The sequence below is a fragment of the Ornithorhynchus anatinus genome, chromosome 3, assembly GCF_004115215.2.
Source record: "Ornithorhynchus anatinus isolate Pmale09 chromosome 3, mOrnAna1.pri.v4, whole genome shotgun sequence".
Lineage (NCBI taxonomy): Eukaryota > Metazoa > Chordata > Mammalia > Monotremata > Ornithorhynchidae > Ornithorhynchus > Ornithorhynchus anatinus.
In genome coordinates this window covers 38,238,254-38,262,241 of record NC_041730.1, presented here as the reverse complement: position 1 = coordinate 38,262,241, position 23,988 = coordinate 38,238,254, and the positions used below count along the sequence as shown (strand labels likewise).

At 41.3% G+C, this 23,988-nt stretch overlaps 1 protein-coding gene across 1 annotated transcript in view; it reads left to right on the top strand.

The window, feature by feature from the left end:
* Positions 1–15,799, top strand: part of LGR4 (leucine rich repeat containing G protein-coupled receptor 4) — a 97,372-nt gene extending 81,573 nt beyond the window's left edge. The window contains exons 7-18 of the mRNA XM_029060317.2: positions 1,419–1,487; positions 2,792–2,863; positions 2,950–3,021; positions 3,582–3,650; positions 5,939–6,010; positions 6,341–6,406; positions 7,531–7,602; positions 9,137–9,208; positions 9,553–9,678; positions 10,929–11,050; positions 11,550–11,630; positions 12,784–15,799. Coding sequence (XP_028916150.1) covers positions 1,419–1,487; positions 2,792–2,863; positions 2,950–3,021; positions 3,582–3,650; positions 5,939–6,010; positions 6,341–6,406; positions 7,531–7,602; positions 9,137–9,208; positions 9,553–9,678; positions 10,929–11,050; positions 11,550–11,630; positions 12,784–14,060 — 2,170 coding nt within the window. The 3' untranslated portion in view covers positions 14,061–15,799. The remainder of the gene's footprint in view (positions 1–1,418; positions 1,488–2,791; positions 2,864–2,949; positions 3,022–3,581; positions 3,651–5,938; positions 6,011–6,340; positions 6,407–7,530; positions 7,603–9,136; positions 9,209–9,552; positions 9,679–10,928; positions 11,051–11,549; positions 11,631–12,783) is intronic.
* The last annotated feature ends 8,189 nt before the right edge of the window (positions 15,800–23,988 follow it).

Sequence of the window (23,988 nt, the reverse complement as noted above, 5' to 3'; positions counted from 1 at the left end):
TGGAGTCTCCTTAATAATTATAATAATAATAATGATGATAATTGTGGTATTGATTAAGCACTTATTTTGTGTGGCTGAAGACAAGCAAATCAGGTTGGACAGAGTACCTATCCCACATGGGATTCACAGTCTTAACCCCAGCTTTATAGATGAGGTAACTCAGGCACAGAGAAGTGAAGTGACTTGTCCAAGGTCACACAGTGAACAAGTGCCAGAGCTGGGGTTAGAACCCATATCCTTCTGACTCCCAGACCAAGCTCTATCCACCAGTCCACACTGCTTCTTGATAGCACAGAGGAGAGATGGTGTGGAGGAGGCAATGTAGCCTTGGGGGATGCCGAGAGCGCATGGCAGTGTTTTTTTTTATCACTGGCCTGGCGAGCACAGAGTGTACCAAAAGCAGAGGTCCTCATTGGTTGAAGAGAAAGGAACAGTTACCACAGATGCTTGCCTCAGTCGCAGTGGAGAGGGCTCAAGAGAATGTGGCAGCAACATATATTTATTGAATTGTTTTAAGTACATGTAAATGATTCTTTGCATCTTGGGGCAGGAAGAATTGTCTTGACTCAAAGAAAAAAACAACCAAAACAACCCCCGCAAAACCAAAAAAGAAAAAAGAGCATGTTTTAAATAACTGTATTCTTTAAAAACTAAAAAATGTAAACCCTCAGCATTATTACGGCTATTGGTTAGGGTTGCCATCTTTGCTAATACCTAACCTGAAACAATAGAGGTAAAAAATGCCACACACCCTGCTCCTCAGGTGGTTTACCCACCCTGCTCCAACCAGCAAACAGGAAGTCTGGGTTTGAGGGCCCAAAGCTGTTTTGGCTGCCACAGTTATGGCCACTGCCATTTTGAAGACAGCTCAGGAAGAGAAGCCAAAGCAGCTGCCTTCCCAGACTTTAAGGAGCTCACTCTAGACATAAGACAGCAGAGTGAATTTCTGGGTTGTCTGAGAACAGGATGTTCACTGGGGGGTGGCAACCTTACTAACATCAATGCTCACTGCTGTGTAATGCCTCACTGCTTTATTGCCAACAAGTGTGGAAATGCCCAAAAGCTGGCAAAACATTTTTTTGTTGTTGTTCAAACCAGAGATTTTTAAAAATCCATCTGCAAGTTCTAGTTTAAATGACTGTGAATTCCTCGAATACTTAGGTCATCTTCCTATGTAATTTAACATAAAACTTTTTTATTTGGGGGGTGGTTAAAACTTGTAATATTGACCTTAATCAAGAAGTCTATGCAATCTGAACAATCAAGTACTTACTGTGTGAAGAGCTTTGAACAAAACACTTGGGAAACTACAATAAACTGATGGGGTATAGAGGTTCCCTTTCTACTGTGCTTCTAACCAATATCCTTCTCTACTTTGTCATGGTATACATAATAATCTGTTTCTCTATTTCTTCAAGGGACTTGAGTTATAACAATATGGGAGAGTTGTCTCAAGCTATTAAAGCCCTTCGGAGCCTAAAAGAGCTGTAAGTGTTTCTGTATTTGTGACTCTTTTGTTTTCTTAATAATAATAATAATAATAATGTTGGTATTTGTTAAGTGCTTACTATGTACAGAGCACTGTTCTAAGCACTGGGGAAGATGCAGTGTAATCAGGTTGTTCCACGTGAGGCTTACAATCTTAATCCCCATTTTACAGATGAGGTAACTGAGACACCGAGAAGTTAAATGACTTGCCCAAAGTCACACAGCTGACAGGTGGCGGAGCCGGGATTAGAACCCATGACCTCTGACTCCCAAGCCCTTGCTCTTTTCACTGAGCTACGCTGTTTCTCTGCTGCTTTCTTGACTCCCTAGGCTCCCAAACCAAGTTTAAGTGCGTTTGGCTTCGCTCATTACCTAGCAATATAAAATGGAGTTCTTGATGACCATCAACTATTACTACTTGGAAATCATTGCTCAACCATCAAATGCAGAGTCAGCAGGTTGGGAAACAACCTGTGGGAACCAAAAAACCCTTTATAATTGCATAATTAAAGATGTTAGTTGAGCCAGCATTATAGAGATTTAAGTGTGTCAAAATGGCATTAAGTTGTTGGTTTTTTTTTTTAACCAGGCATATAGAACTTAAAAATGAATGTCAGAATGGCATTAGCTGTCTTCAGTTTAGAAATATCTTATCTAAGTGATGTATTGCCCTATTTTAAAGATCTGTAAAGATTGTAGCTGTGGCACTTTTACCACTCTTTTAAACCTTTTTAAACCCTAAGGATTGGCAGAACTATTGGCTAGCATTTCAGCCTTTGAAAATATCTTCCCTGAAATAATAGAGGTGAAAAATGCCATCCAAGAAATTTTGTTGATTGTGGTTACAAGTGTTGTATAAAGCCTATTTACTCAAGTGTTTGTTTATTCAAATAGACTGTTTACTCAGGTAATTATAAAACAAACAAACAAAACCCCCTTGGAAATAACACACGGAATTGTTCAAGTGCTCCTTCCTTAGAGCTACAACTAAATATGTTGGCATTTGTAAGCAGTCTGTGGTCTTAATTTGAACCATTGACTTCCAGTGGAAATGTGTATTGAGTGCCCTTGTTGTGCTTGATCAGCCTAGAATCATAACAGAATGTGATGAGACAAGTGACCAGCAGGCTTTCAATCTAAACAGACAAAATAAAATTAGATTTCTTTTCCCTCTGTCATTTCAGATGTATAACTTGCCATTATCAGCTGTTTTACAAGAAAATGAAATCATAATTGTGTACAATTTTAAATTATTTTATATTGGAAAATTGAAATTTGAAATACTTTTCTCTTGTTTTAATAGGGGATTTCATAGTAATTATATTTCTATAATTCCTGATGGAGCATTTGTTGGAAATCCACTCTTACGAACCATGTAAGTATTTTTAATGGTTTTTATAATTATTTAACAGTTTTTGAGGAACATGTTTTAAGCTCTAGTATTTTTTCACTATTTTCCAGACACCTGTATGACAATCCTTTATCTTTTGTTGGGAACTCAGCATTTCACAATTTATCTGATTTACATTCACTGTAAGTAGTTCATGTTTTCATTGAAAACAAAATAATTTCCAGTCTCATTTTAACAAACCCCCAACCACAGAATTGAAAAAAACAAATGGGTTTGTCTATATGTGTTCCTAAACCAAGCCTAGCTAGTTTCAATTAAATAAATTTTTGGAGTAATAAATCAAGCTCAGGATTCTCTAGAGTTTGTATTTTCTTAAAAAAAACAAACCAAGGTTTGCTGTAAAAGGAAATATGATGTACTGATGAACTGACAGGAAAAAACATTGAAATAGTAATCATTTTATCTTGTGAATAGATTTTTTGCTATTGGCTTTGATAGGTATTGTGTGGGATGTCTTATTTTCAAGTTATAAAGTGTGTGAATCTGTTAGAATTAAGTTTGGAATCTGTATAACTTTTGCTATCAAACTAGAAAGACTAGATTAAAAGTATAGTGATTATATAAATTTGACAAGTATGTGTGAATCTAGGCTATCACCCCAAATATGCAGGAATTATAATGTTATGCATGCTATTTAGAGGAAGAACATTAATTAATTGAAAGTAAATTCTCATCTCTTTAGAGTCATTCGGGGTGCAAGCATGGTACAGTGGTTTCCCAATTTGACTGGAACTCTTAATTTGGAAAGCCTGTAAGTGTGAAGTCCTTTTACTAAATCATATTTTGTAATTGTGCAAATAAATAAAATGCCTATTTCATTGGGTCTGGGAGATACTTATGTTTTCAGATGCCCCACTGAATAGACTCATTCATGTTCATTGACTTCATCCTTGAAAAGAAGTACACTACAGAAAGAGTTTCAGCCTACACTGACCTTCTAATTAGCATATGGTTTTTTTGGTGACCTTAGAGATAAAAGATTATATCATTCATGGAAATGTTTAAATCAGCGGGCACAGATCCAGGAGGATGTTTATTGGATTTGAGGGTGGTGGTGTTTAGAGTCCCTGCTGTCAAACCCCTTGATTGAGGGCTGAAGGAGCATTGCTCATAGGCTGCTAGTGAGAATACTACTGCCTTTCAGCAACAGTTGACTGAATATCCCTGGCTACTTGCCCAGCTAGGACTTCTCTGGCTGTTCTACTTATCAGTAAGTCACAGACTCAAAGGACTCTTTTCTGTGAGACATGCCAGGTTTGTACATTTTTGTGAGCCACCGGGAGAAGGATCTCCTTCAATCCCCTGGTGCTTTATCCTCTCCACACAAAACCTATTTCCAGGGAAGGGCTCAATATGTTGGCCAGCTCAATATGTTGGCCACTCCTATGTGCCACCCACATGACTGGGTGGTGGGAGAGAACAGCAGAAACTCTCTCTAGCTCAGGATTCCCTCTTTGCTGAGAGCCAGATGGTGTGGCCCAGGAAAGGTGCAAGTCCCCATGTTCTTGGATGTGGCCCAAGTCATGCTTCTCTTGGCTGAATGTAGGGAAAGACTTACCAATCAGTCAAACAATCAGATTTATTGAACTCTTACTTTGTGCATAGCACTGTACTAAGCATTTGGGGGAGTATAGTAAAACAGATTTGGTAGACATGTTTCTTGCTCCCAAGGAGCGCAAAGTCTAGAGGAGGAGCTTACATAAACCTATGGTGGTAGTGAGAAGCATCTGTAGCATGCATGCAAAACTGGAGGCTAGTCTTCCTGACTTTTTGTCTGTGGCCATTGAGTGATGCCAGGTTTCCTTCTGTGAACGGCTGAATTTGGCTCAATTTATTTTTCTGGTAGTAGTGATGAGTTGCACTGAGTCATTTGTATTGTGCCATTTGAACAATTAAGTAGTGGCATAAGGCCACTGAGAAATGTCTCTAGGTATATCCCACACAAGAGGCTCGTATAGCCCAAGTTTCCCTGCCCCAAAGACTGAAGGAAAGTGTAAGTCTTGCTCTATGGAAATATTTGGTCACAAGATTTTCCTCGAAAACACAAAACAAAGGGCTAAACCAAACAATTGTTTTTAGGTCACCAGATGGCACTTGTTCCACACCCTGGGGGCTTTCATTTCCCCTCTGCCTTTGGGAAAGATCCAAGCCCTATAAGCCAAGTGTGCCGAAACAGAGCACCCACTCCTAAAGAGGGAGAGGGGAAACCTAGCATCTTTTCATTGTAATCTTGCAGAGTTATTGAATCATTTACTTGATTCAAGTTCCTTGTGGGCTGAAGGTTTCCATGTGTACTGGGACACAGACTGCTATTTATGGTGTTCCTGTTACAAGCACATCTGTGGTATTTATTAGATCTGCTTTATATTATGAAGCATATCTGCTTTCCCCAGGACTGGTGATTGAGCAGCCATCTTGGAGGAAAGACAGTGTGACAATCAGAAGGGTGCTAGAAACTGATTGTGAGCTCATGTGGGATTGAGATTGGGTCTGACCTGATTGTCTTGTATCTACTGCAGCACTTAATACAGGGCTTGTCACATAAGTACTTAAGAAAGAACATTATCATTATTATTATTACTATTATGGGCACTCAAAAATAGAGTTGGGTTTGTACATGTCTGTACCATATGTGTGGATTGGAACCATTTTCACTTCTAAGAACTTTCAAAGCAACAAACAAACAAACATCTGGGGGGTTTCTGTGGGCATGGTTCCCCACCTATGCCTTTACTTGCCTACTCTTCAGTGACTGCAAAAAATCAAGGTTGTCAAACAGGTAATCCTAGATGTAATTAACAAACACAACAGGGGTGCCAAGAGAGTTTTCAGATAAGACATCAAACCCAAAAAGATAAGCCAAAGTGGCTCTGGCAATTTGGTCTAGTTATAGAAATCTTCCAAGAGGGAGTTTAGAGCCCAAGGTCTACCAAAAAAAAAAATGTACATTGATCTTTCTGACTGAAGCCTTGTTGTGTGTGTGTTTTAAACCCATCATTGACTTATGATTCTTCTCACCTGAAAAATGTTTTTACACAGGACCTTGACGGGTACCAAGATCAGCAGCATTCCCAATAATTTGTGCCAGAAGCAGAAGATGCTTAGGACCTTGTAAGTTGCCATGTTGAGATTCCCTTTAGTCATTAGGATGCTGAGTTTTACCACATTGTTTTAACAGCTATCCACGTTAATATTTTTTTCAGTGTGCTAAGCCTCTTTCTAGGAAGGGGATGAGGCTGAGGCAGGGTGTTTTTCCTGCCATAGATTCAAAAGGGCAGGTTGAGGCACGGGAGAGGAGAGGACAAAACTCATTGATTTGTTTTTCTTGGGAAGTGATAGCAGTATGATCTCATGCTGCTTTTCAGCTTCAGCTTTCAAAATAGCACTCCAACAAGAATATTCTCCTATTGTCTCACCTTTTTTTCTTTTCTTTTTTTTAAGAGACTTGTCATACAATGAAATAAAGGAGCTTCCAAGTTTTAATGGCTGCAGTGCCTTGGAGGAAATGTAAGTTAAAATTTGTGTACACAATCTTAGCCTTTTGTTGTGATAAACCTCTAGCTCGCTGAGTCTTCCTTCAGTTCTCTTGTTTTGTTTTTATGTATCTGTGTGGCATATATGCTCTTGAGACAGATTGAAAATGAAATTGTGACAATGAGTCACAGATTTCTTAATATTGTGGTGGGCCAGATTCCTGTCCTATGTAACTGAGAAAATTTCAAATGCAAAGCAGAGCTAAAGGATGCCATTGTTATTTGTGTTAGAGGCTTGTTATTTCTGGTGTGCCTATTACATATATATCAATGGCATCCATTAGATCTGTTTTATATTATGAAGCGTATCCACTTTCACCATGCCTTCTTTCTGACTTCTTATTGTATTTGCACTGCAGCATTTACAGGCCAGGGAATAGGGAAATCTTAATAGCTAGGAAATGTGGTATGGTACAGAAGGAGATTGCTTCCAGGCAGAGGAAAAAAATCAATTTTCTTATTTTTCCCTCTCTAAATGGCATGAAGAAACTAAAGGGAGAATTCTTGAATTAAATGCCATGGAATTCCTCTCACAACTGATTAGTAGATTTCTATTAAAAGTGCTTTGAAACTGGACCTTTCTCTCACCATCTGGTTAATACATTTCATTATGGTGCTTAGGGGAGAGAAATCTCTTAAAGGGCCTCTTGGTATGGTACGGGTATGGCTATTTGAGAAGACTCCTGAAATGGTAAAGGGAATAAGGACAAATAATCCAGTCCATTTTTACTGCTGTGTTTAGTGTCTGCCTCTTTTTTTAGTAATTGTAAATCAGTATTAGGGGTCTGAACAGGCAAAAGTCAGATGCTTTTGACTGAAATTGTGCATTAAGTTAACCATTTGTTATTTTCCTAATAAAAATGATAATAATAATGATTGTGGCATTTAAGTTCTTACTTTGTACGAAGCACTGTACTAAACACTGGGTTAGGGGCAAGATGAGCTTGTGGTCTCATGCTCTTGCTACCCCTTAACCTCATTTAGCTTTGCAGAGCTGAACTTACATGCCATAATAAATGCAATGTAGTGCCTAGGTCACTGTCGTAAACTGCTTTGGAAACAACAAAATGCATCTATCTTTTTTTTCTCTTATTTTAGCTCCTTTCAACATAATCAGATCTATGAAATCAAGGAAGGGACTTTTCAGGGACTGATTTCCCTCCGTATCCTGTAAGTTGGTATTATCTTATGAAAATGGCATCCATAAATAATTCAGTGAGCTATAAGATCATAAAGTGGTCAGAGTTTTTCAAATTTTTAGAGACATGCTGGAAGTTTTAGATTCCATTTTTGCTCTGAAAATGTTCTAAACTGTGAGCCCGCTGTTGGGTAGGGTTATTCTCTATTTGTTGCTGAATTGCTCTTTCCAAGCACTTAGTACAGTGCTGTGCACACAGTAACAGTAAGTGCTCAATAAATATGACTGAATAAATGGAAATATATACTACCCTAAGATAGAACTTGGTTGATTTGGGCATTCAAATTTAAAGTACATTTAAAAAATAATCCACTTTTAGAATGCTGTGGCTTATTTTTACCTACTGATATTTTTACCTACCGATGTAGGTAAATACAGTTTTGTATTACAGGGACTTAATAATAATAATTGTGGTGTTCGTTAAGTGCTTACTGTGTTCCAGGCATTGTACTAAGCTCTGGGTTAGGCACAGGATCATTGGGTTGGACACAGTCCCTGTCCCACATGAGGCCCACAGTCTTAATCCACATTTTACAGATGAGGAAACTGAGGTACAGAGAAGTAAAATGACGTGCCCAAGATCACACAGCGGATATGTGGTAGAGTTGAGATTAGAATCCGGGTCCTTTTGACTCCAAGGCCCTTGCTCTTTCCACTAGGCCACGTTGTACACTAAGCTTCTTGTCATATTTCTATGGTGTGCTTCAAAAATTGTACTTTAAAAGTTGTACTTGGGTTTGATTTGTGGCGTTTAAGTTAACTAAGATGCAAGTTTGATAGCATGATATAATAGTCTAGGTAGGGCAGAGTTGCTGTAATTTGGAGGTGGGGGGGCGGGATTGTTAACATTTGATTTTAGAAAGGAAAAAAATGACACCTTTTGGACATTGCTTCATCTTGTGGCAACAGATAAGGATTCTCATTAAGTTCACCAGCACATTCACCTTTTCAGGTGGGCTTAAAGGGCAGACAATTTAAATTGGCTACCTCATGTTTGAATTTTTTTTCTAATTTTTAATAGTTAAACTACAGTGATGAAAGGCAGGGAAGGAAGAATGCTAGTCTTTTTAATTTCCCATCTTGAAAAATGAATTAAAATTGCAATCTTTTAGACTCCCTATACTTATAAAGGGTTTTTTTTGTTGTTGCTTGCCATTTATCTAGGCCTTAATAGCTACAAATATAAAATCTTGTCATATTTTCACCTTACTTGTAAGGCGGCCTCCTCATCCACCACAGATTGTATCCTTTCCATTTGAACAGTTTCTACTGTGCAGGAAATTAATAATTGTTCTTAAGCCAGCTAAAATAATCACTGTCTGGAGAACATTACTTGGAAATAAACTATTTTAAAGGGTGTGTTCCCCAAAATGGTATTAATCAAGATTGAAGTTTTGCTACTTTATCAGGTTATTCAGAGACTCTTTCCAACTCTAAAGCTGTCCAAATAGCTGACATCCTGAAATCTTATAGGGGAAGATTAACGGAACATTTTTATAATTGCAGCGATCTTAGTCGAAACCGGATCCATGAAGTTCACAATCAGGCATTCACCAAACTTGGTTCAATAACTAACTTGTAAGTAGGCACTTTTATACAGCAATAACAACTTAAAGTAATTACAAACTGAAATACTGTTACGCTTGTGCCACTTGGCTGCGAAGGCTCTGTCAAAATATTTCCCTTTTTTGTTAATGAGAAGGGTAAATGGCATTCCGCTCAGCTGAATAAGATGCATTGATTTCTAGTTTGCTAAACCATTCAATAGCTGCTTCCGGTGAGCAGGAGGGGTTGGTGACTTAAGTGTCTCATGTACCCCAAAGTTCATTTAAATGTCTAAATCCCTGATGGTATCTTTCAAATGTTTTACTTATGAAAACATCTTAGAATATTAACCTCTGGTTTCAAATTCACATTTTCAGAGACTTAAGTTTCAATGAATTGACTTCATTTCCCACGGAAGGATTAAATGGGCTAAACCAGTTAAAACTTGCTGGCAACTTTCAGTTGAAGGAACCTTTGGCTGCAAAGGACTTTGTGAATCTTAGGTATGGTGTGTGGTTTGTTGTATGTGTTTCTTCTGTTGTTTTGGGGGTAATTCATTTGCCAAGAAAGTTACCAAATGCTCCCAAACCGCAAAAAACAGCAACAGACAGTCTTTGCTTTGTCTGTTTCCTGGAAGCTGCCATCCTTGAGCATTTTTAGACCTGATTCCACACTACAGCAGAGTGACCTGGGACTTTGAGAAAAGAAGTCAAAATGATTATTCCTTCAAAAAAGCTGATGGGTATAGAGAGAAGAATTTGGGGAATTTTTTTGGCACCTGCAGAAAATTTGTTGTCAGAATCTAATCTATAGGTGGACGGGGAAGCAGCATGGCCTAGTGGAAAGAACACAGGCCTGGGAGTCATAGGACTTGGGTTCTAATTCAGGCTCTGCCATTTGCTTGCTATATGATCTTGGCATTTCTGTGACTCTGTTTCTCATCTGTAAAATGGGGATTCAATACCTGTTCTCCCTCAGTCAGTTGTATTTATTGAGCTCTTACTGTGTGCAGAGCACTGTTCCAGTACTTGGACAAGAACAATATAATAGCGCTTGTAGATACGTTCCCTGAGCACAAAGAGCTTACAGTCTAGAGGGAGAGACTGACATTAATATAAATACATTACGGATATGTACGTAAGTGATATGGGGCTGAGAGAAGGGCAAAGAAAGGGAGCAAATCCAAGTGCAGGCGTGACACAGAAGGGAATGGGAGAAGAGGAAACAAGAGCTTAGTTGGGAAAAGCCTCTTGGAGGAGATGTGTCTTCAATAAGTCTTTGAAGGTGGGGAGAGTGATCATCTGTCAGATATGAAGAGGGAAGGCGTTCCAGGCAAGAGGCATGACATGGTTGAGAGGTGTGAACCCCATTTGGAAGATTGTATCCAACCTGAATCATCTTGTATCTCCCCCAGTGCTTGGCATGTATTAAGGGCTTGACAAACACCACTATTAATGGGGAATTCTAAAAAACACATTATTTAAAAGTTCAAGCCTAGCTTTTGCATTACATCTTGAATATCTAAAAGTCTCTGAAGAGGTCACTTAATAAAGTCAAGTTTGTGTACGTAGTTGAACCTTTATATTTGATGTATGAAAATGATTGTGATGGAAAAAAACAGGGAGGAAAGAAAAGTGAAAAGTCATAACAGTACTTGTGAATGCAGCAGTCGTATATAGAATCTTTAGTATATTTTAGTATTTCATATTTCTTTCAAAAGGTCCTTATGAGTTTTTATTTAACTATATTCTAGGTCTTTAACTGTTCCATACGCATATCAGTGCTGTGCCTTTTGGGATTGCAACTCGTATTTGAATTCAAACGCAGGAGATGTCAGCCTCCATGATCATAATGCATCCCTAAGCCATGATAAAGGCAAGTACTCGATAAAACTCAGAAATGAGGAATGTTTTCTAAAATGCCATTAATCCATGCTCATGTTCCTGAAGAAGAAGGAAAGTCCAATTTTTCTTTTGAAATTTGTAACAGCGTGTATTAATGAAAGAAAAGGATGAAGTTTGGCATTAAGTCTATAAGGCAATGTAATTTTATATATGTTTTCCATACCTAAAACATGTAATTTAAAATACATATAGGCATTTAAGTTTGCACAAATCCTATTTGTCTCTAATTCTCTCTCCCTTATTTTGGAGAGTATATAAACCTCTAAGTATGGGATAAAGTGGGGCAAAGGTGCTACTACATTTTAGTTATATAGCAGTTCTCCTGGGGTTGAATATGTACATTTTTTTTAAAAAACAAAGATAGGGAAAATCAAGGTTTGCTGCATCCTGTAACAGCAAATGAAATTGAGCATATTTTAAAATTCAGTCTTAGTTTCCTTTATTGAAACATGCATGTTTTATATACTCAGGTGCAGTTGATGCCACTGATATAAGCAGCGCGGAAAATGAAGAGCACAGTCAAACAATAATTCACTGCGTTCCCTCAACAGGTAACACCAAGTGGCAAAATTTTCAGCTGGAACAAATGTGGGAAATTTTCCTTAGTTGCTTGGCAATTGAAGTTTGAATTCTCCTTTATGTTGGTTTTTTTTTTAATGTCTCATTCCTTTCTCTTTCTACTTTGATATGATGATCCGTTAATAGATGACAGAAAAAGTTAATATCCTAAAGCCAAGATTTGGATATTTAAGTCAGTCTGTCTGTCTAAATAGATCTCAGAGAGGTATAGGTTCAGTTCCCCATGAGTCCCCTCTGAGTTAGACTGTATAAAGTCCTAATATAAATCTTATAGAATAAATTTTAGTGTTGGATTCAGTTCTAGGTAAAACTTCCAAAAACCAGAACCCAACTGTTCATAGAAATGACATATGGTATATCTATTAATCCAGGAAAAAAAAATTTAAAGAAAAGAAATGTTTATGACATATGGTATATCTATTAATCCAGGAAAAAAAAATTTAAAGAAAAGAAATGTTTATTTTTCTGGCCCTTAAATTAGAAATGGGTGTACTCAAATGATTCCAAGTCCTTAAGTCAGAGTGTTTTTTTTAGGCCTGGAAAGCTTTTACCTTGATCTTTGATCATTTCTGTGAAGAACTGTTCTCAGTCACAGGTTAGTGTATTTGCATAGCTTATCTAACTCCATAAAGTTCAGGTGAAAACCAAGGCTGGACAACTTACTGACTTAAAGATCAAAGATTAAAAAAAATGGATTTTGTATTACACAGTAACTGTACTGCAGCACTTTATTTTGTGGCCCTTCAAAAGTCTTGTTTCTGTCTTGTAAAGTTTTAAATAAACAAGATGTGACCCTTATTCTGCAGTTAATATCACAGAGCAAATTGGATACTGGAAAAGAAATACCTTTTGCACAGTTCAGGTTGGAAGTGTAGAGAAGGAGACATTATGCAAAAACAATTTGTTTCTATACAGAATATTGAGGAAAATATCCATACTAAATCTAGCACCATTCAAGAACTGAAATATTTAGAAACCACAGTCAATTTCAGTCACTGTGTTGGGTCATTCAGTTGAGTATTGTGCGTTCCACAAAATGGGTTTGATCTTTTGGTAAGTTATTTGTTCATATGCAGTAGTGTCAGTTTTTAAATGATCCCTTTCTTTCTCCTTTTTTCTGTTTAGGTGCATTTAAGCCTTGCGACTATTTACTGGGCAGTTGGATGATCCGTCTCACTGTCTGGTTTATATTCATAGTTGCGCTGTTGTTCAACCTGCTGGTCATTTTAACTATATTTGCGTCTTGTACTCCATTGCCTTCGTCCAAACTGTTCATAGGCCTGATTTCCGTATCTAATTTATTCATGGGCATCTACACCGGTATATTAACTTTCCTCGATGCTGTCTCCTGGGGACGATTTTCCGAATTCGGCATTTGGTGGGAGACTGGCGGCGGCTGCAAAGTTGCTGGGTTTCTTGCGGTGTTCTCATCAGAAAGTGCCATATTTTTGCTGATGCTGGCAGCCATCGAACGGAGCTTGTCTGCGAGGGAGATCCTCCAGAAGGGGAAAAGCAAGCGTCTTAGGCAGTTCCAGATCGCTGCCATGTTTGCTTTTCTCTGTGCCACAGTAGCAGGCTGCTTGCCGCTCTTCCACAGAGGGGAATATTCGGCCTCCCCGCTCTGCTTGCCCTTCCCCACTGGGGAGACCCCTTCCTTGGGCTTTACGGTCACCTTGGTACTTCTCAACTCATTAGCGTTTTTGCTGATGGCCGTCATCTACACTAAACTTTATTGCAACTTGGAAAAAGAGGACCTCTCCGAGAACTCTCAGTCCAGCATGATTAAGCATGTTGCCTGGCTCATCTTCACCAACTGCATCTTTTTCTGCCCTGTTGCATTTTTTTCATTTGCGCCCCTGATCACTGCGATCTCTATCAGCCCTGAGATAATGAAGTCTGTTACTCTGATATTTTTCCCATTGCCTGCTTGCCTGAACCCGGTACTTTACGTCTTCTTCAACCCCAAGTTCAAGGAAGACTGGAAGTTACTGAGGCGCCATATCACCAAGAGAAATGGATCAGTGGCGGTTTCCATCAACAGCCACGGCGGCTGTGTGACGCAGGATTTCTACTACGACTGCGGCATGTATTCGCACCTTCAGGGAAACCTGACTGTGTGTGACTGCTGCGAATCGTTTCTTTTAACAAAGCCAGTATCTTGCAAACACTTAATAAAGTCACACAGCTGCCCTGCGTTAGCAGTGGTACCTTGCCAAAGATCGGATGGCTATTGGTCTGACTGCGGGACCCAGTCTGCTCATTCTGATTACGCGGACGAGGAGGACTCCTTTGTTTCGGACAGTTCGGACCAAGTGCAAGCCTGTGGGCGTGCCTGCTTCTATCAGAGTCGAGGGTTTCCTTTGGTCCGCTATGCTTACAATATACCAAGAGTTAAAGACTGAAAAGATTTGTTAATAAGTTATTCCTTTCACCTACGCTCTTTTGTTTTTTGTTTTTTTAAGTATAATGCTTCCGAGGTTACTCCTTCTGAATTTTCATCCAGAAACCCTTCTGTAGTTACTTACTGCCTGGTGTCCCTAGTAAGAAGAGAAGTGGGCAGTAAACTTTTCCACATGTGGATTTTCAGAGAATAGGTGTCTAAATTGTAATTGGGCAAAAGAAAAGTGTGCAGCCTCGTATATTTATCCTTGCTAAGTCATGTGTCATTTCTTTTGAAAAATTTTCTTGAAGCCTTTCATGTTGTACTCTGTTCTACTTTGCATCATCTGGTCTGTGAGAAGCAAGTTTTCCACTTTTCCCAGTGAAGCACAATATAAAGGACAGCTGTTAATAGAGAAATTTATTTTTAAATGTGACTTTCAGCAATTGAAGACAAAAATCTCTTGCTAGGTCTGTATAGTAATTCAGCATTATTGATCTCAGGAATCTTACTGCAGGGCCAAAAGAGGGATTAGTTCCCCAAATAGAACTGTGAGAGCAATCGAGTCATAATCCGTATTTACGGATGTGTATTTTTATTTCTCTAGATTTGATTTGCTAGGGTAACAAACTTTATTTCAGCATTCTATGAACCCTGGTATCTGTGTACATGAAATAGGGAAGTTAACAGCTGTCAGAAATAGTAGAATGAAACTCATTTTTGGTAGTTGCACATTGTTTAGGTAGAAACTGCGGTAACTTTTTTTCAGTATTATGTGATAGACCCATTCCTAGAGAACAGCAAGGCCTCAATGTTCTATGGATTTAGCTCTGAAGAAGGACTTTTTTCAAATGTGTAGAGAGACTTTATGCAGTCAGAACGGAAATTTCGCAATATCTTTGGCCCAGTTGTTATTTTGTATCCAAAAGTGGATGGAAAAGACACCTCTGCACAATCCAACTGCAGTTTGCATTATGCTGAAAACAAAAGTTCATTGTGAGTAATAATTTCTTTTACTTGGGTGGAATTGGGAGTAATTATAGTTTAATCATATAATAACTTTGATTTTTATATAGCGCTTTTCCTGAGAGCTCAAAACATTTTCCTATTCTGACATAGTGCCTAAACTACTCCCAGGATGGAAACTTAGCAATTTTAGAGCTGTTAACAGATGTCACAGGGGACTGCAGCAGTCATTTACCAATCGCCACAGAGTGGATGGATTGTCCAGCTTTGGAAGGTTCCAAGTTGAACCTGGGCCCCATTCATGGACTCCACTGGCCAGAAGGTGGTCAGGGACAATTCAAAAGGGTCCGGTGGGGGCAAAGTATATGGAAATGGGAAAAAAAAATTTAATCCTTTGGTCTGGATGCCATAGGAAGTCTCCTTTGTAAAATCTATAAATATTTGAGGACTTTTGTTTAACAACATATTCAACCAACAGCAAACCCACTGCCATACCAGGAATTCTGGAAAATTCTTTTTTCAAAGTTGTAAGCTAGATGGCAATTTTAAGAAAGAAAACTTGTACATACTGTGCATACAATGAATTTTTATCTTTGTTTTGTAAATTATTTGATAGGACACACCTGATGGGAAATGTGGCTTCAGTTTATTTCATTAATAAAAGCTACCTCCTAAACTATAGTGGCTGTGAGTAGCAGAATGTTAAATTGTGATTTATATACTTTTGGGGCATTGTAAATAGTAATGGTTGTACATTGTCAATGTAATAAACAGAATCTTTGTATATCAAAATTACGTAGTTTGTACAAAATATATTTGTTTGCTATGCTCTAATTTTGTAAGGCCAACTATTTCCTGAGTTTGAAATTTGCGGTCATGTTTGTATATTGAATCTCAAATACAAACTTGAACCTTAAAGCTTCATTCAAAGTGTTAAAGACAAAGGTTGCAGATATTGTTATTGCAAACTTTTTTATCCACATAAGCGAAAGGGGAAAAATCATTTTAGAATTGTGGCTGCCAAAAATATTTGGGAATTGATGCTTCCACATGGGTCAAGCAACATACTCCAGTTTAGAGTCTTAATAAGGAATGAGTAAATTGTTCATTTCATTTTAAATGTGTATGGTCACATGTATTCCACTTGCCCAGTAGACTCCACCAAGGGTATGCATAGGGTTTCCTAATGCTGTTCCTCAGGATAAGCTGAAGTAAGGCACCTATTTCGGATTTAGGCTTGGAAAAACTTTATTTTAAAGAAGTTCTGCTAAATTAGCTGCATAATGATGTAAAGTTTATTTGGGGTTCTATACATAAAATTGTGAGGGGCAACTGGGGGGACGGTGAGAGTATAAAGGGAAGGGACAAGAAAATAGTAAGCCAGCAAAGCAGCTGATGAACCCAGTGACTGTTTCAACTTTTGATATTTCAACTAAAACAAGTGCACCTCTAACTTCTGGTACTACTATTGTTAGTAATAATAATGATAAAAACAATAGTGGTACTTTTTAAGTGCTCTTTGTGTGCTAAGTACTGTACTAAGGGGTATTACTATTGCTAGTAATAATAACGATAAAAATAATAGTGGTACCTTTTAAGAGCTTATTGTGTGCTAAGCACTGTACTAAGCACAGGGAGAGATATGAGATAATCATGTTGGCCACAATCCCTGTCCCACATGAGACTCACAGTCTAAGTAGAAGGGAGTAGGATCTAATACCCTTTTTACAGATGAGGAAACTGAGGCACAGGGAAGTGAAGTGCCTTGTCCAAGTGGCAGAGCTAAGATTAGAACCCAAGTCCTCTGACTTCCAGGCCTGTGTTCTTTCCGCTAGGCTATGCTGTTTCCTGATGTTATAGCATCGGTATTTAATTTAAAAGTGTTTTTAAAATGAAGCAAAAATTTAATGGCCAGAAATGTAGAGGCATTTGTCAAAACACAGTTCATATAATGAGAAAACCCTATTTTGTGCTCCACTGAAAAAGGTCCCGGAAAGGCTTATCAAGCATTTATCCTATCCTGCCGTGATTACCGGATCAGCCGCCTTGCTGACCTCCCTTTTCTGTCTCTCCCCACCCCGTTCCATACTTTACTCTGCTGGCCAGATGTTTTTTTTTTTACAGAAACATTCAGTGAACGTGAATGTTTCTCCTCAAGAACCTCCGGTGGTTGCCCATCCACCTCCACATCAAACAGAAATTCTTTCTCATCCCCTTTAAAGAACTCAATCGCCTTGCCCCCTCTTATCTTACACCGCAGCTCTCCCACTACGGCCCAGCCCACATAATTGGCCCCACTAATGCTAACCTACTCACTGTACCTCAGTCTCGTCTATCTCACTGACGACCCTCAATCTCATCTATCTCACTGCCAACCTCTGACCCATGTCCTGCTGCTGGCCTAGAACACTCACCCTCTTCATATCCTACAATTACTCTCCCCACTATGAAAGCCTTATTGAAAGCCCATCTCCTGCAAGAGGCCTTCCTAGACTAAGCCCTCAGTTCCGTTTCTCCCACTCCCTTCAGTATCACCCTTGCACTTGGATTTGCTCCCTTTATTCACCCCTCCCTCAGCCCCACAGAAGTTATGTACATATTTGTAATTTACGTATATTAATGCCCATCCCCCCCTTCTAGACTATAAACTCATTGTGGGCAGGGAATGTGTCTGCTAACTCTGTATTTTGTACTCTCCCAAGCACCTGGTGTAATGCTTTGCAAACAGTAAGTGCTCGATAATATACAGTTGATTGATTGAAGACTGGTCTAAGACTCAAAATACTATGTCCAATTATCCCAGTGCCTAAATACGTTTTCTGACACCAAGATATTTTTAGCTTACTCCTTTTGCTCACAAGTGTTCTTGTAGTGTACTTCTCTGCATAGAGTAGCAATGTGGCATAGGGGCAAGAGTCAGAGGACCTGAATTCAAATCCTGCCTCTGCCACTTGCTGGCTGTGACCTTAGGCAAATCACTTGACTTCCCTGTGCCTCAGTTTCTTCACCTGTAAAATGGAGATTCAATATCTGTTCTCCCTCCTGTTTAGACTGTGGGCCTGATGGGGGGGACAGGGACTGTGTCTGAACTTTGTACATCCCAGCGCCTAGTACAGTGCTCGGCACATTGTGTGTAACAAATACCAAAATTTAGTTGTATTATTGTTATTATTATTGTATCTCTGTGGGCTTCTCATGTGTGCTTTGACAGTGTATCCAGTACAATTAGGGCAGCAACTGATGGTACTTGAATGGCAGATATGTACATGGTGTCACATATATGGGATCAGAAAGGCAGTGTAACACCATGACATCAAATGCTCCATTTTGGAGAAGCATACCGAGTTACCCCAAACTTAAAACATTTCTGAGTGGGACGGCCCCTGACCAGGTGATCACTTGCTCTAGAGCTGATGCATTTCCTTTCCAGGTCCCCAGGACATGGATGCCACTTTGGAGAAGCAAAATTTGGCAGCAGGAACAAAAGCTGAAAATGATACCAGACATAAAAGCATCTGATAACCTTTCGGGACAGGGGACACTCTGGCTGAAAACCAGACTGGCCTAATGGGTTCCATATCTCATTAAAGGAATTTAAAATACTTGGGGTCTTTGAAAACTATTCTTTGCAGTAGTTAAGGAAATCGTTACACACTGCAGTCAACCAATAGAACTTATAAAATGCATACTGTGTGTGGAGCTGTGTGTTAGGCAATTCATGAGGGAAAAAAAATCAAAGAACAGTTACCTAAAGGGATTCTTTAGTACCTGTTCATTCTTAGGTAGTAAATTATCAGTTTTGGGAGATTAAATTTCAGACGACTAAGGCATAGACTATTTAGTGCATTGCTACAGGATAGGTGCAGGGATAGAGTCTTGCTGTAGGATGAAAGGGTCTCTTTGTTAGCTACTTCCCAAAGTGAGGCCCTTTCCACAGTTGGCTTTAGATGGTAAGTGAGGTTAGTGGTTGCCTTGGGGCGGTGCCTAGCAGTGGTGGCTGTATTTCTCCTGACCCTCCCAAGATGATGACCACCAGGCACCTTCCAGAGATTCAAAGCCAGAGGGGGCAGAGGCTGCTGTTACCATCATGGAATCCTGTCCCTTCCTTCTTCCTGCACCCTCTGATGTTGTTCCTTCACGGTAGGTATCTTAGGAAAGTTTCTCAATCTCGTGTTCTCCAGTGATCTTCCCAATCCCCCTTCACCTTGTCCCTCCTGGCTCTCTCTCCTGACTCCCTCCTCCTCCTAATCCTCCCTCTCTTGCTCCCCATCCAAGGGAAACATTTTGGGGTCTGACTGGACTATGGAGCAAGGGGATTGCTGATTTCCCTTCTTTCGCCCCCCTCCTTTTTCACCTCCCTCAGCTCTGAAGGCCTCTGGCTGCTGGACTGGAGAGGGTGATTCTGTGGAATGGGGATGGGGGTAGCCATGAAGGATGGGGAGAATGCAGTCATGGCACAGAGCCAGCCAACCTGTTGGGCCTGGTGAGACTGGAGCTGAGGGTGCATAGGTTTGTGAGGGATGGGGAGTGGCATTGTTTTCAAACATGCTCATGTCTCCCTTGTCCTAAAAAAAAAATCCCCCCTTTAGCCCACAGCTCCCTCCAGTTATCGCCCCATCTTCCTCCTACCATTCCTCTTCAAACTCCTCGAGTGTGTTGTCTCTACCCGGTGTCTCAAATTCCTCTCCTCTAATTCTCTCCTTGACCCTCTCCAATCTGGAATCCGCCCCCTTCACTCCACAGAAACCATCCTCTCAAAGGTCATCAATGATTTCTTTCTTGCCAAATCCAACGACCTCTACTCCATACTAATCCTCCTTGACCTCTTAGCTGTCTTCAACACTGTCGACCACCCCCTTCTCCTGAAAACATTATCCAACCTTAGCTTCACTGACTCTGCTGTCCTCTCCTGGTTCTCCTTTTATCTCTCTGGCTGCTTATTTTGGTATTTTTCCTCCTTCCTCAGTCTCAGTCTTCCTCTGCCTCCCATTTCCTAACTGGGGGGTGGGGGGGGTCCTTCAAGGTTCAGTTCTGGGTCCCCTTCTATTCTTCATCTACACCCACTCCCACTCATTCACTCCCATGGCTTCAACTACGCCCCTCTATCTGGAATCATACCCAGATCTACATCTTCACCCCTGATCGGTCTCCCTCTCTGCAGTTTCGCATTTCCTCCTGCCTTCAAGACATCTCTACTTGTACGTCCTCCCGTCACCTCAAGTTTATGTCCAAAACAGAACTCCTTATCCTCACACCCAAACCCTGTCCTCCCCTGACTTTCTCATACTATAGATGGTGTCACCATCCTTGCTGTCTCACAAGCCCCTAACCTTGGTGTTATCCTTGATTCCTATCTCTCACATTCAACCCAGATATTCAGTCCATCACTAAATCCCGTTCGTTCCTCCTTCACCACATCGCTGAAATCTACCCTTTCCTCTCCATCCAAATGTCACCATGCTAATACAGTCACTTAGCCTAACCCTCTTTGATTACCGTATCAGCCTTCTTCCTGACTTCCCAGCCTCCTGTCTCCCCCTACTCCGGTCCATACTTCACTCTGCTTCCCCAGATCATTTTTCTACAAACACGTTCAGCAGGTGTTTCATTCACTCAGTCGTATTTATTGAGCGCTGTGTGAAGAGCACTGTACTAAGCACTTACATGTTTACCCAGTTATGTGCCAAGTGCTGTTCTAAGTGCTGGAGTAGATACAAACTAATCAGGTGGGACACAGTCCCTGTCCCACTTGGGGTTCCCAGTCTTAATCCCTCCCCATTCGGATTCATTCATTTATTCAGTGTGTATGCATTGGGCGCTTGCTGTGTGTAGGGCCCTGCACTAAGCGCTTGGGAAAGTATGACGCAACAATAAGCAGCGACGTTCCCTTCCCTCAACGAGCTAGGCGAGGTAACTGAGCCACCACGCGTTGCCCAAGTTGCTCAGTGCCAAGATAGACGAGATCGAGGTACAGAGAGTAGGTTGGCAAGAGAGAAGCCAAGTGTGTGGACTAGCTAAAATGTACAATTCCACAGACAATGGAAGTCTGTGAGCTCCACCTGGGACAACCTGATTGCCTAGCGTGGCTCTGGGGAAAGACCCCGGGCTTGGGAGTCAGAGGTCATGGGTTCAAATTCCGACTCCGCACCTTGTCAGATGTTTGACTCTGGGCAGGTCAGTTCACTTCTCTGTGCCTCAGTTACCTCATCTGTAAAATGGGGATTAAGACTGTCAGCCCCACGTGGGACAACCTAATGACCTTGTATCCTTCCCAGTGCTTAGAACCATGCTTGGCATATAGTAAGTGCTTAATAAATGCTATCATTATTATGATTATTATGTACCCCTGCGCTTAGAACCGTGCTTGGCACATAGTAAGCGCTTACAAATGCCATCATTATTATTATCTACCCCCCGTGCTTAGAACAGTGCTTGGCACATAGTAAGCGCTTAATAGAGAAGTAGCGTGGCTCCGTGGAAAGAGCACGGGCTGGGGAGTCAGAGGTCTTGGGTTCAAATTCCGGCTCTGCCGGTCATCAGCTGTGACTTTGGGCAAGTCACTTCACTTCTCTGGGCCTCAGTTCCCTCATCTTTAAAATGGGCATTAAGGCTGTGAGATCCACGTGGGACAACCTGATCCCCTTGTATCTGCCCCCACTCCCCCGCACTTCGAACAGTGCTTGGCACCTCGGAAACACTTAACAAATGCCATCATCATTATTATTATTATTTACCCCTGCGCTTAGAACAGTGCTTGGCACATAGGAAGCGCTTAATAATAATACTGATATTTGTTAAGCGCTTACTATGTGTAAAGCACTGTTCTAAGTGCTGGGGGGGATACAAGGTGATGAGGTTGTCCCACTGGGGCTCACAGTCTCAGTCCCCATTTTACAGATGAAGGTAAGTGAGGCACAGATAAGTTAAATGACTTGCCCAAAGTCACACAGCTGACAGGCGGCAGAGCCGGGATTAGAACCCATGACTTCTGACTCGCAAGCCCGTTTCTTTCCACTGAGTCACGCTGCTTCTCGAATGCCATCGAATGCCATCATTATTATTATTGTTAGTGTTACCTACCCCCACGCTTAGAACAGTGCTAGGCACATAGGAAGCACTTAATAAATACCACTATTATGATTGATTGAGCCACAGCAAGTTGGCTGTGGTCCCACAAGAGGGGCGCGGCCTGCTCCTCTGAGCGGGGCTGAGGGGGCCGGGGAAGGGAAGGAAAAAGAAAAGGAAAGGGAAGGGAAAGAGGAAGGGAAGGGGGAAAGGGAAAGGAGAGAGAAAAGGGAAGTGAAAGGAAGGGAAAGTGAAAGAGAAGGGAAGGGGAAGGGAAAGGAAAAGGGAGGAAAGGGAAAGGGAAGGAAAAGGGAAGAGAAAGGAAAGGGAAGGAAGAGAAAGGAAAGGGAAGAGAAAGGGGAAGGAAAGGGGAAGGAAAAGGAAAGGGGGGGAAGGGAAAGGGAAGATGAAGGAAAAGGAAAGGGAGGGAAAGGGAAGGTGAAGGAAAAGGAAAGGGAGGGAAAGGGAAGGAGAAGGAAAAGGGAAGGAAAGGGAAGGAAAAGGAAAGGGAAGAGAAAGGAAAGGGGACGGAAAGGGAAAGGAAAGGGGAGAGAAGAAAAGGGGAAGGAAAAGGAAAGGGAAGAGAAAGGGAAGGGGAAGGGAAAATGAAAGGGAAGGGAAAAGGAAGGGAAAGCGCAAGGAAAGGGAAGGAAAAGGAAAGGGGAAGGGAAGAGAAAGGTAAGGGGAAGGGAAGGGAAAGGGGAAGGGAAGAGAAAGGTAAGGGGAAGGGAAAGGAAAGGGGAAGGGAAGAGAAAGGTAAAGGGAAGGGAAAGGAAAGGGGAAGGGAAGAGAAAGGTAAAGGGAAGGGAAAGGAGAGGGGAAGGGAAGAGAAAGGTAAAGGGAAGGGAAAGGAAAGGGGAAGGGAAGAGAAAGGTAAGGGGAAGAGAAAGGAAAGGGGAAGGGAAGAGAAAGGTAAGGGGAAGGGAAAGGAAAGGGGAAGGGAAGAGAAAGGTAAAGGGAAGGGAAAGGAGAGGGGAAGGGAAGAGAAAGGTAAAGGGAAGGGAAAGGAAAGGGGAAGGGAAGAGAAAGGTAAAGGGAAGGGAAAGGAAAGGGGAGGGGAAGGGAAGGGAAAGGAAAGGGGAAGGGAAGAGAAAGGTAAGGGGAAGGGAAAGGAAAGGGGAAGGGAAGGGGAAGGGAAAATGAAAGAGAAGGGAAAAGGAAGGGGAAGGGAAAGCGCAAGGAAAGGGAAGGAAAAGGAAAGGGGAAGGGAAGAGAAAGGTAAGGGGAAGGGAAAGGAAAGGGGAAGGGAAGGGGAAGGGAAAATGAAAGAGAAGGGAAAAGGAAGGGGAAGGGAAAGCGCAAGGAAAGGGAAGGAAAAGGAAAGGGGAAGGGAAGAGAAAGGTAAGGGGAAGGGAAAGGAAAGGGGAAGGGAAGGGGAAGGGAAAATGAAAGAGAAGGGAAAAGGAAGGGGAAGGGAAAGCGCAAGGAAAGGGAAGGAAAAGGAAAGGGGAAGGGAAGAGAAAGGTAAGGGGAAGGGAAAGGAAAGGGGAAGGGAAGGGGAAGGGAAAATGAAAGAGAAGGGAAAAGGAAGGGGAAGGGAAAGCGCAAGGAAAGGGAAGGAAAAGGAAAGGGGAAGGGAAGAGAAAGGTAAGGGGAAGGGAAAGGAAAGGGGAAGGGAAGGGGAAGGGAAAATGAAAGAGAAGGGAAAAGGAAGGGGAAGGGAAAGCGCAAGGAAAGGGAAGGAAAAGGAAAGGGGAAGGGAAGAGAAAGGTAAGGGGAAGGGAAAGGAAAGGGGAAGGGTATGGAAAGGGAATGGAAAGGGGGAGGGAAGAGAAAGGCAAGGGGAAGGGAAGAGGAAGGGGAAGAGAAGGGAAGAGAAAGGGCAGGGCAGGGGGAGGCGCGGCGTCGGGGTTGCCATGGCGCGTGCGGGCGGCCTGCGCGGTGATTGGTCGGGGCGGCCCCGGGGCATGCCGGGAGGC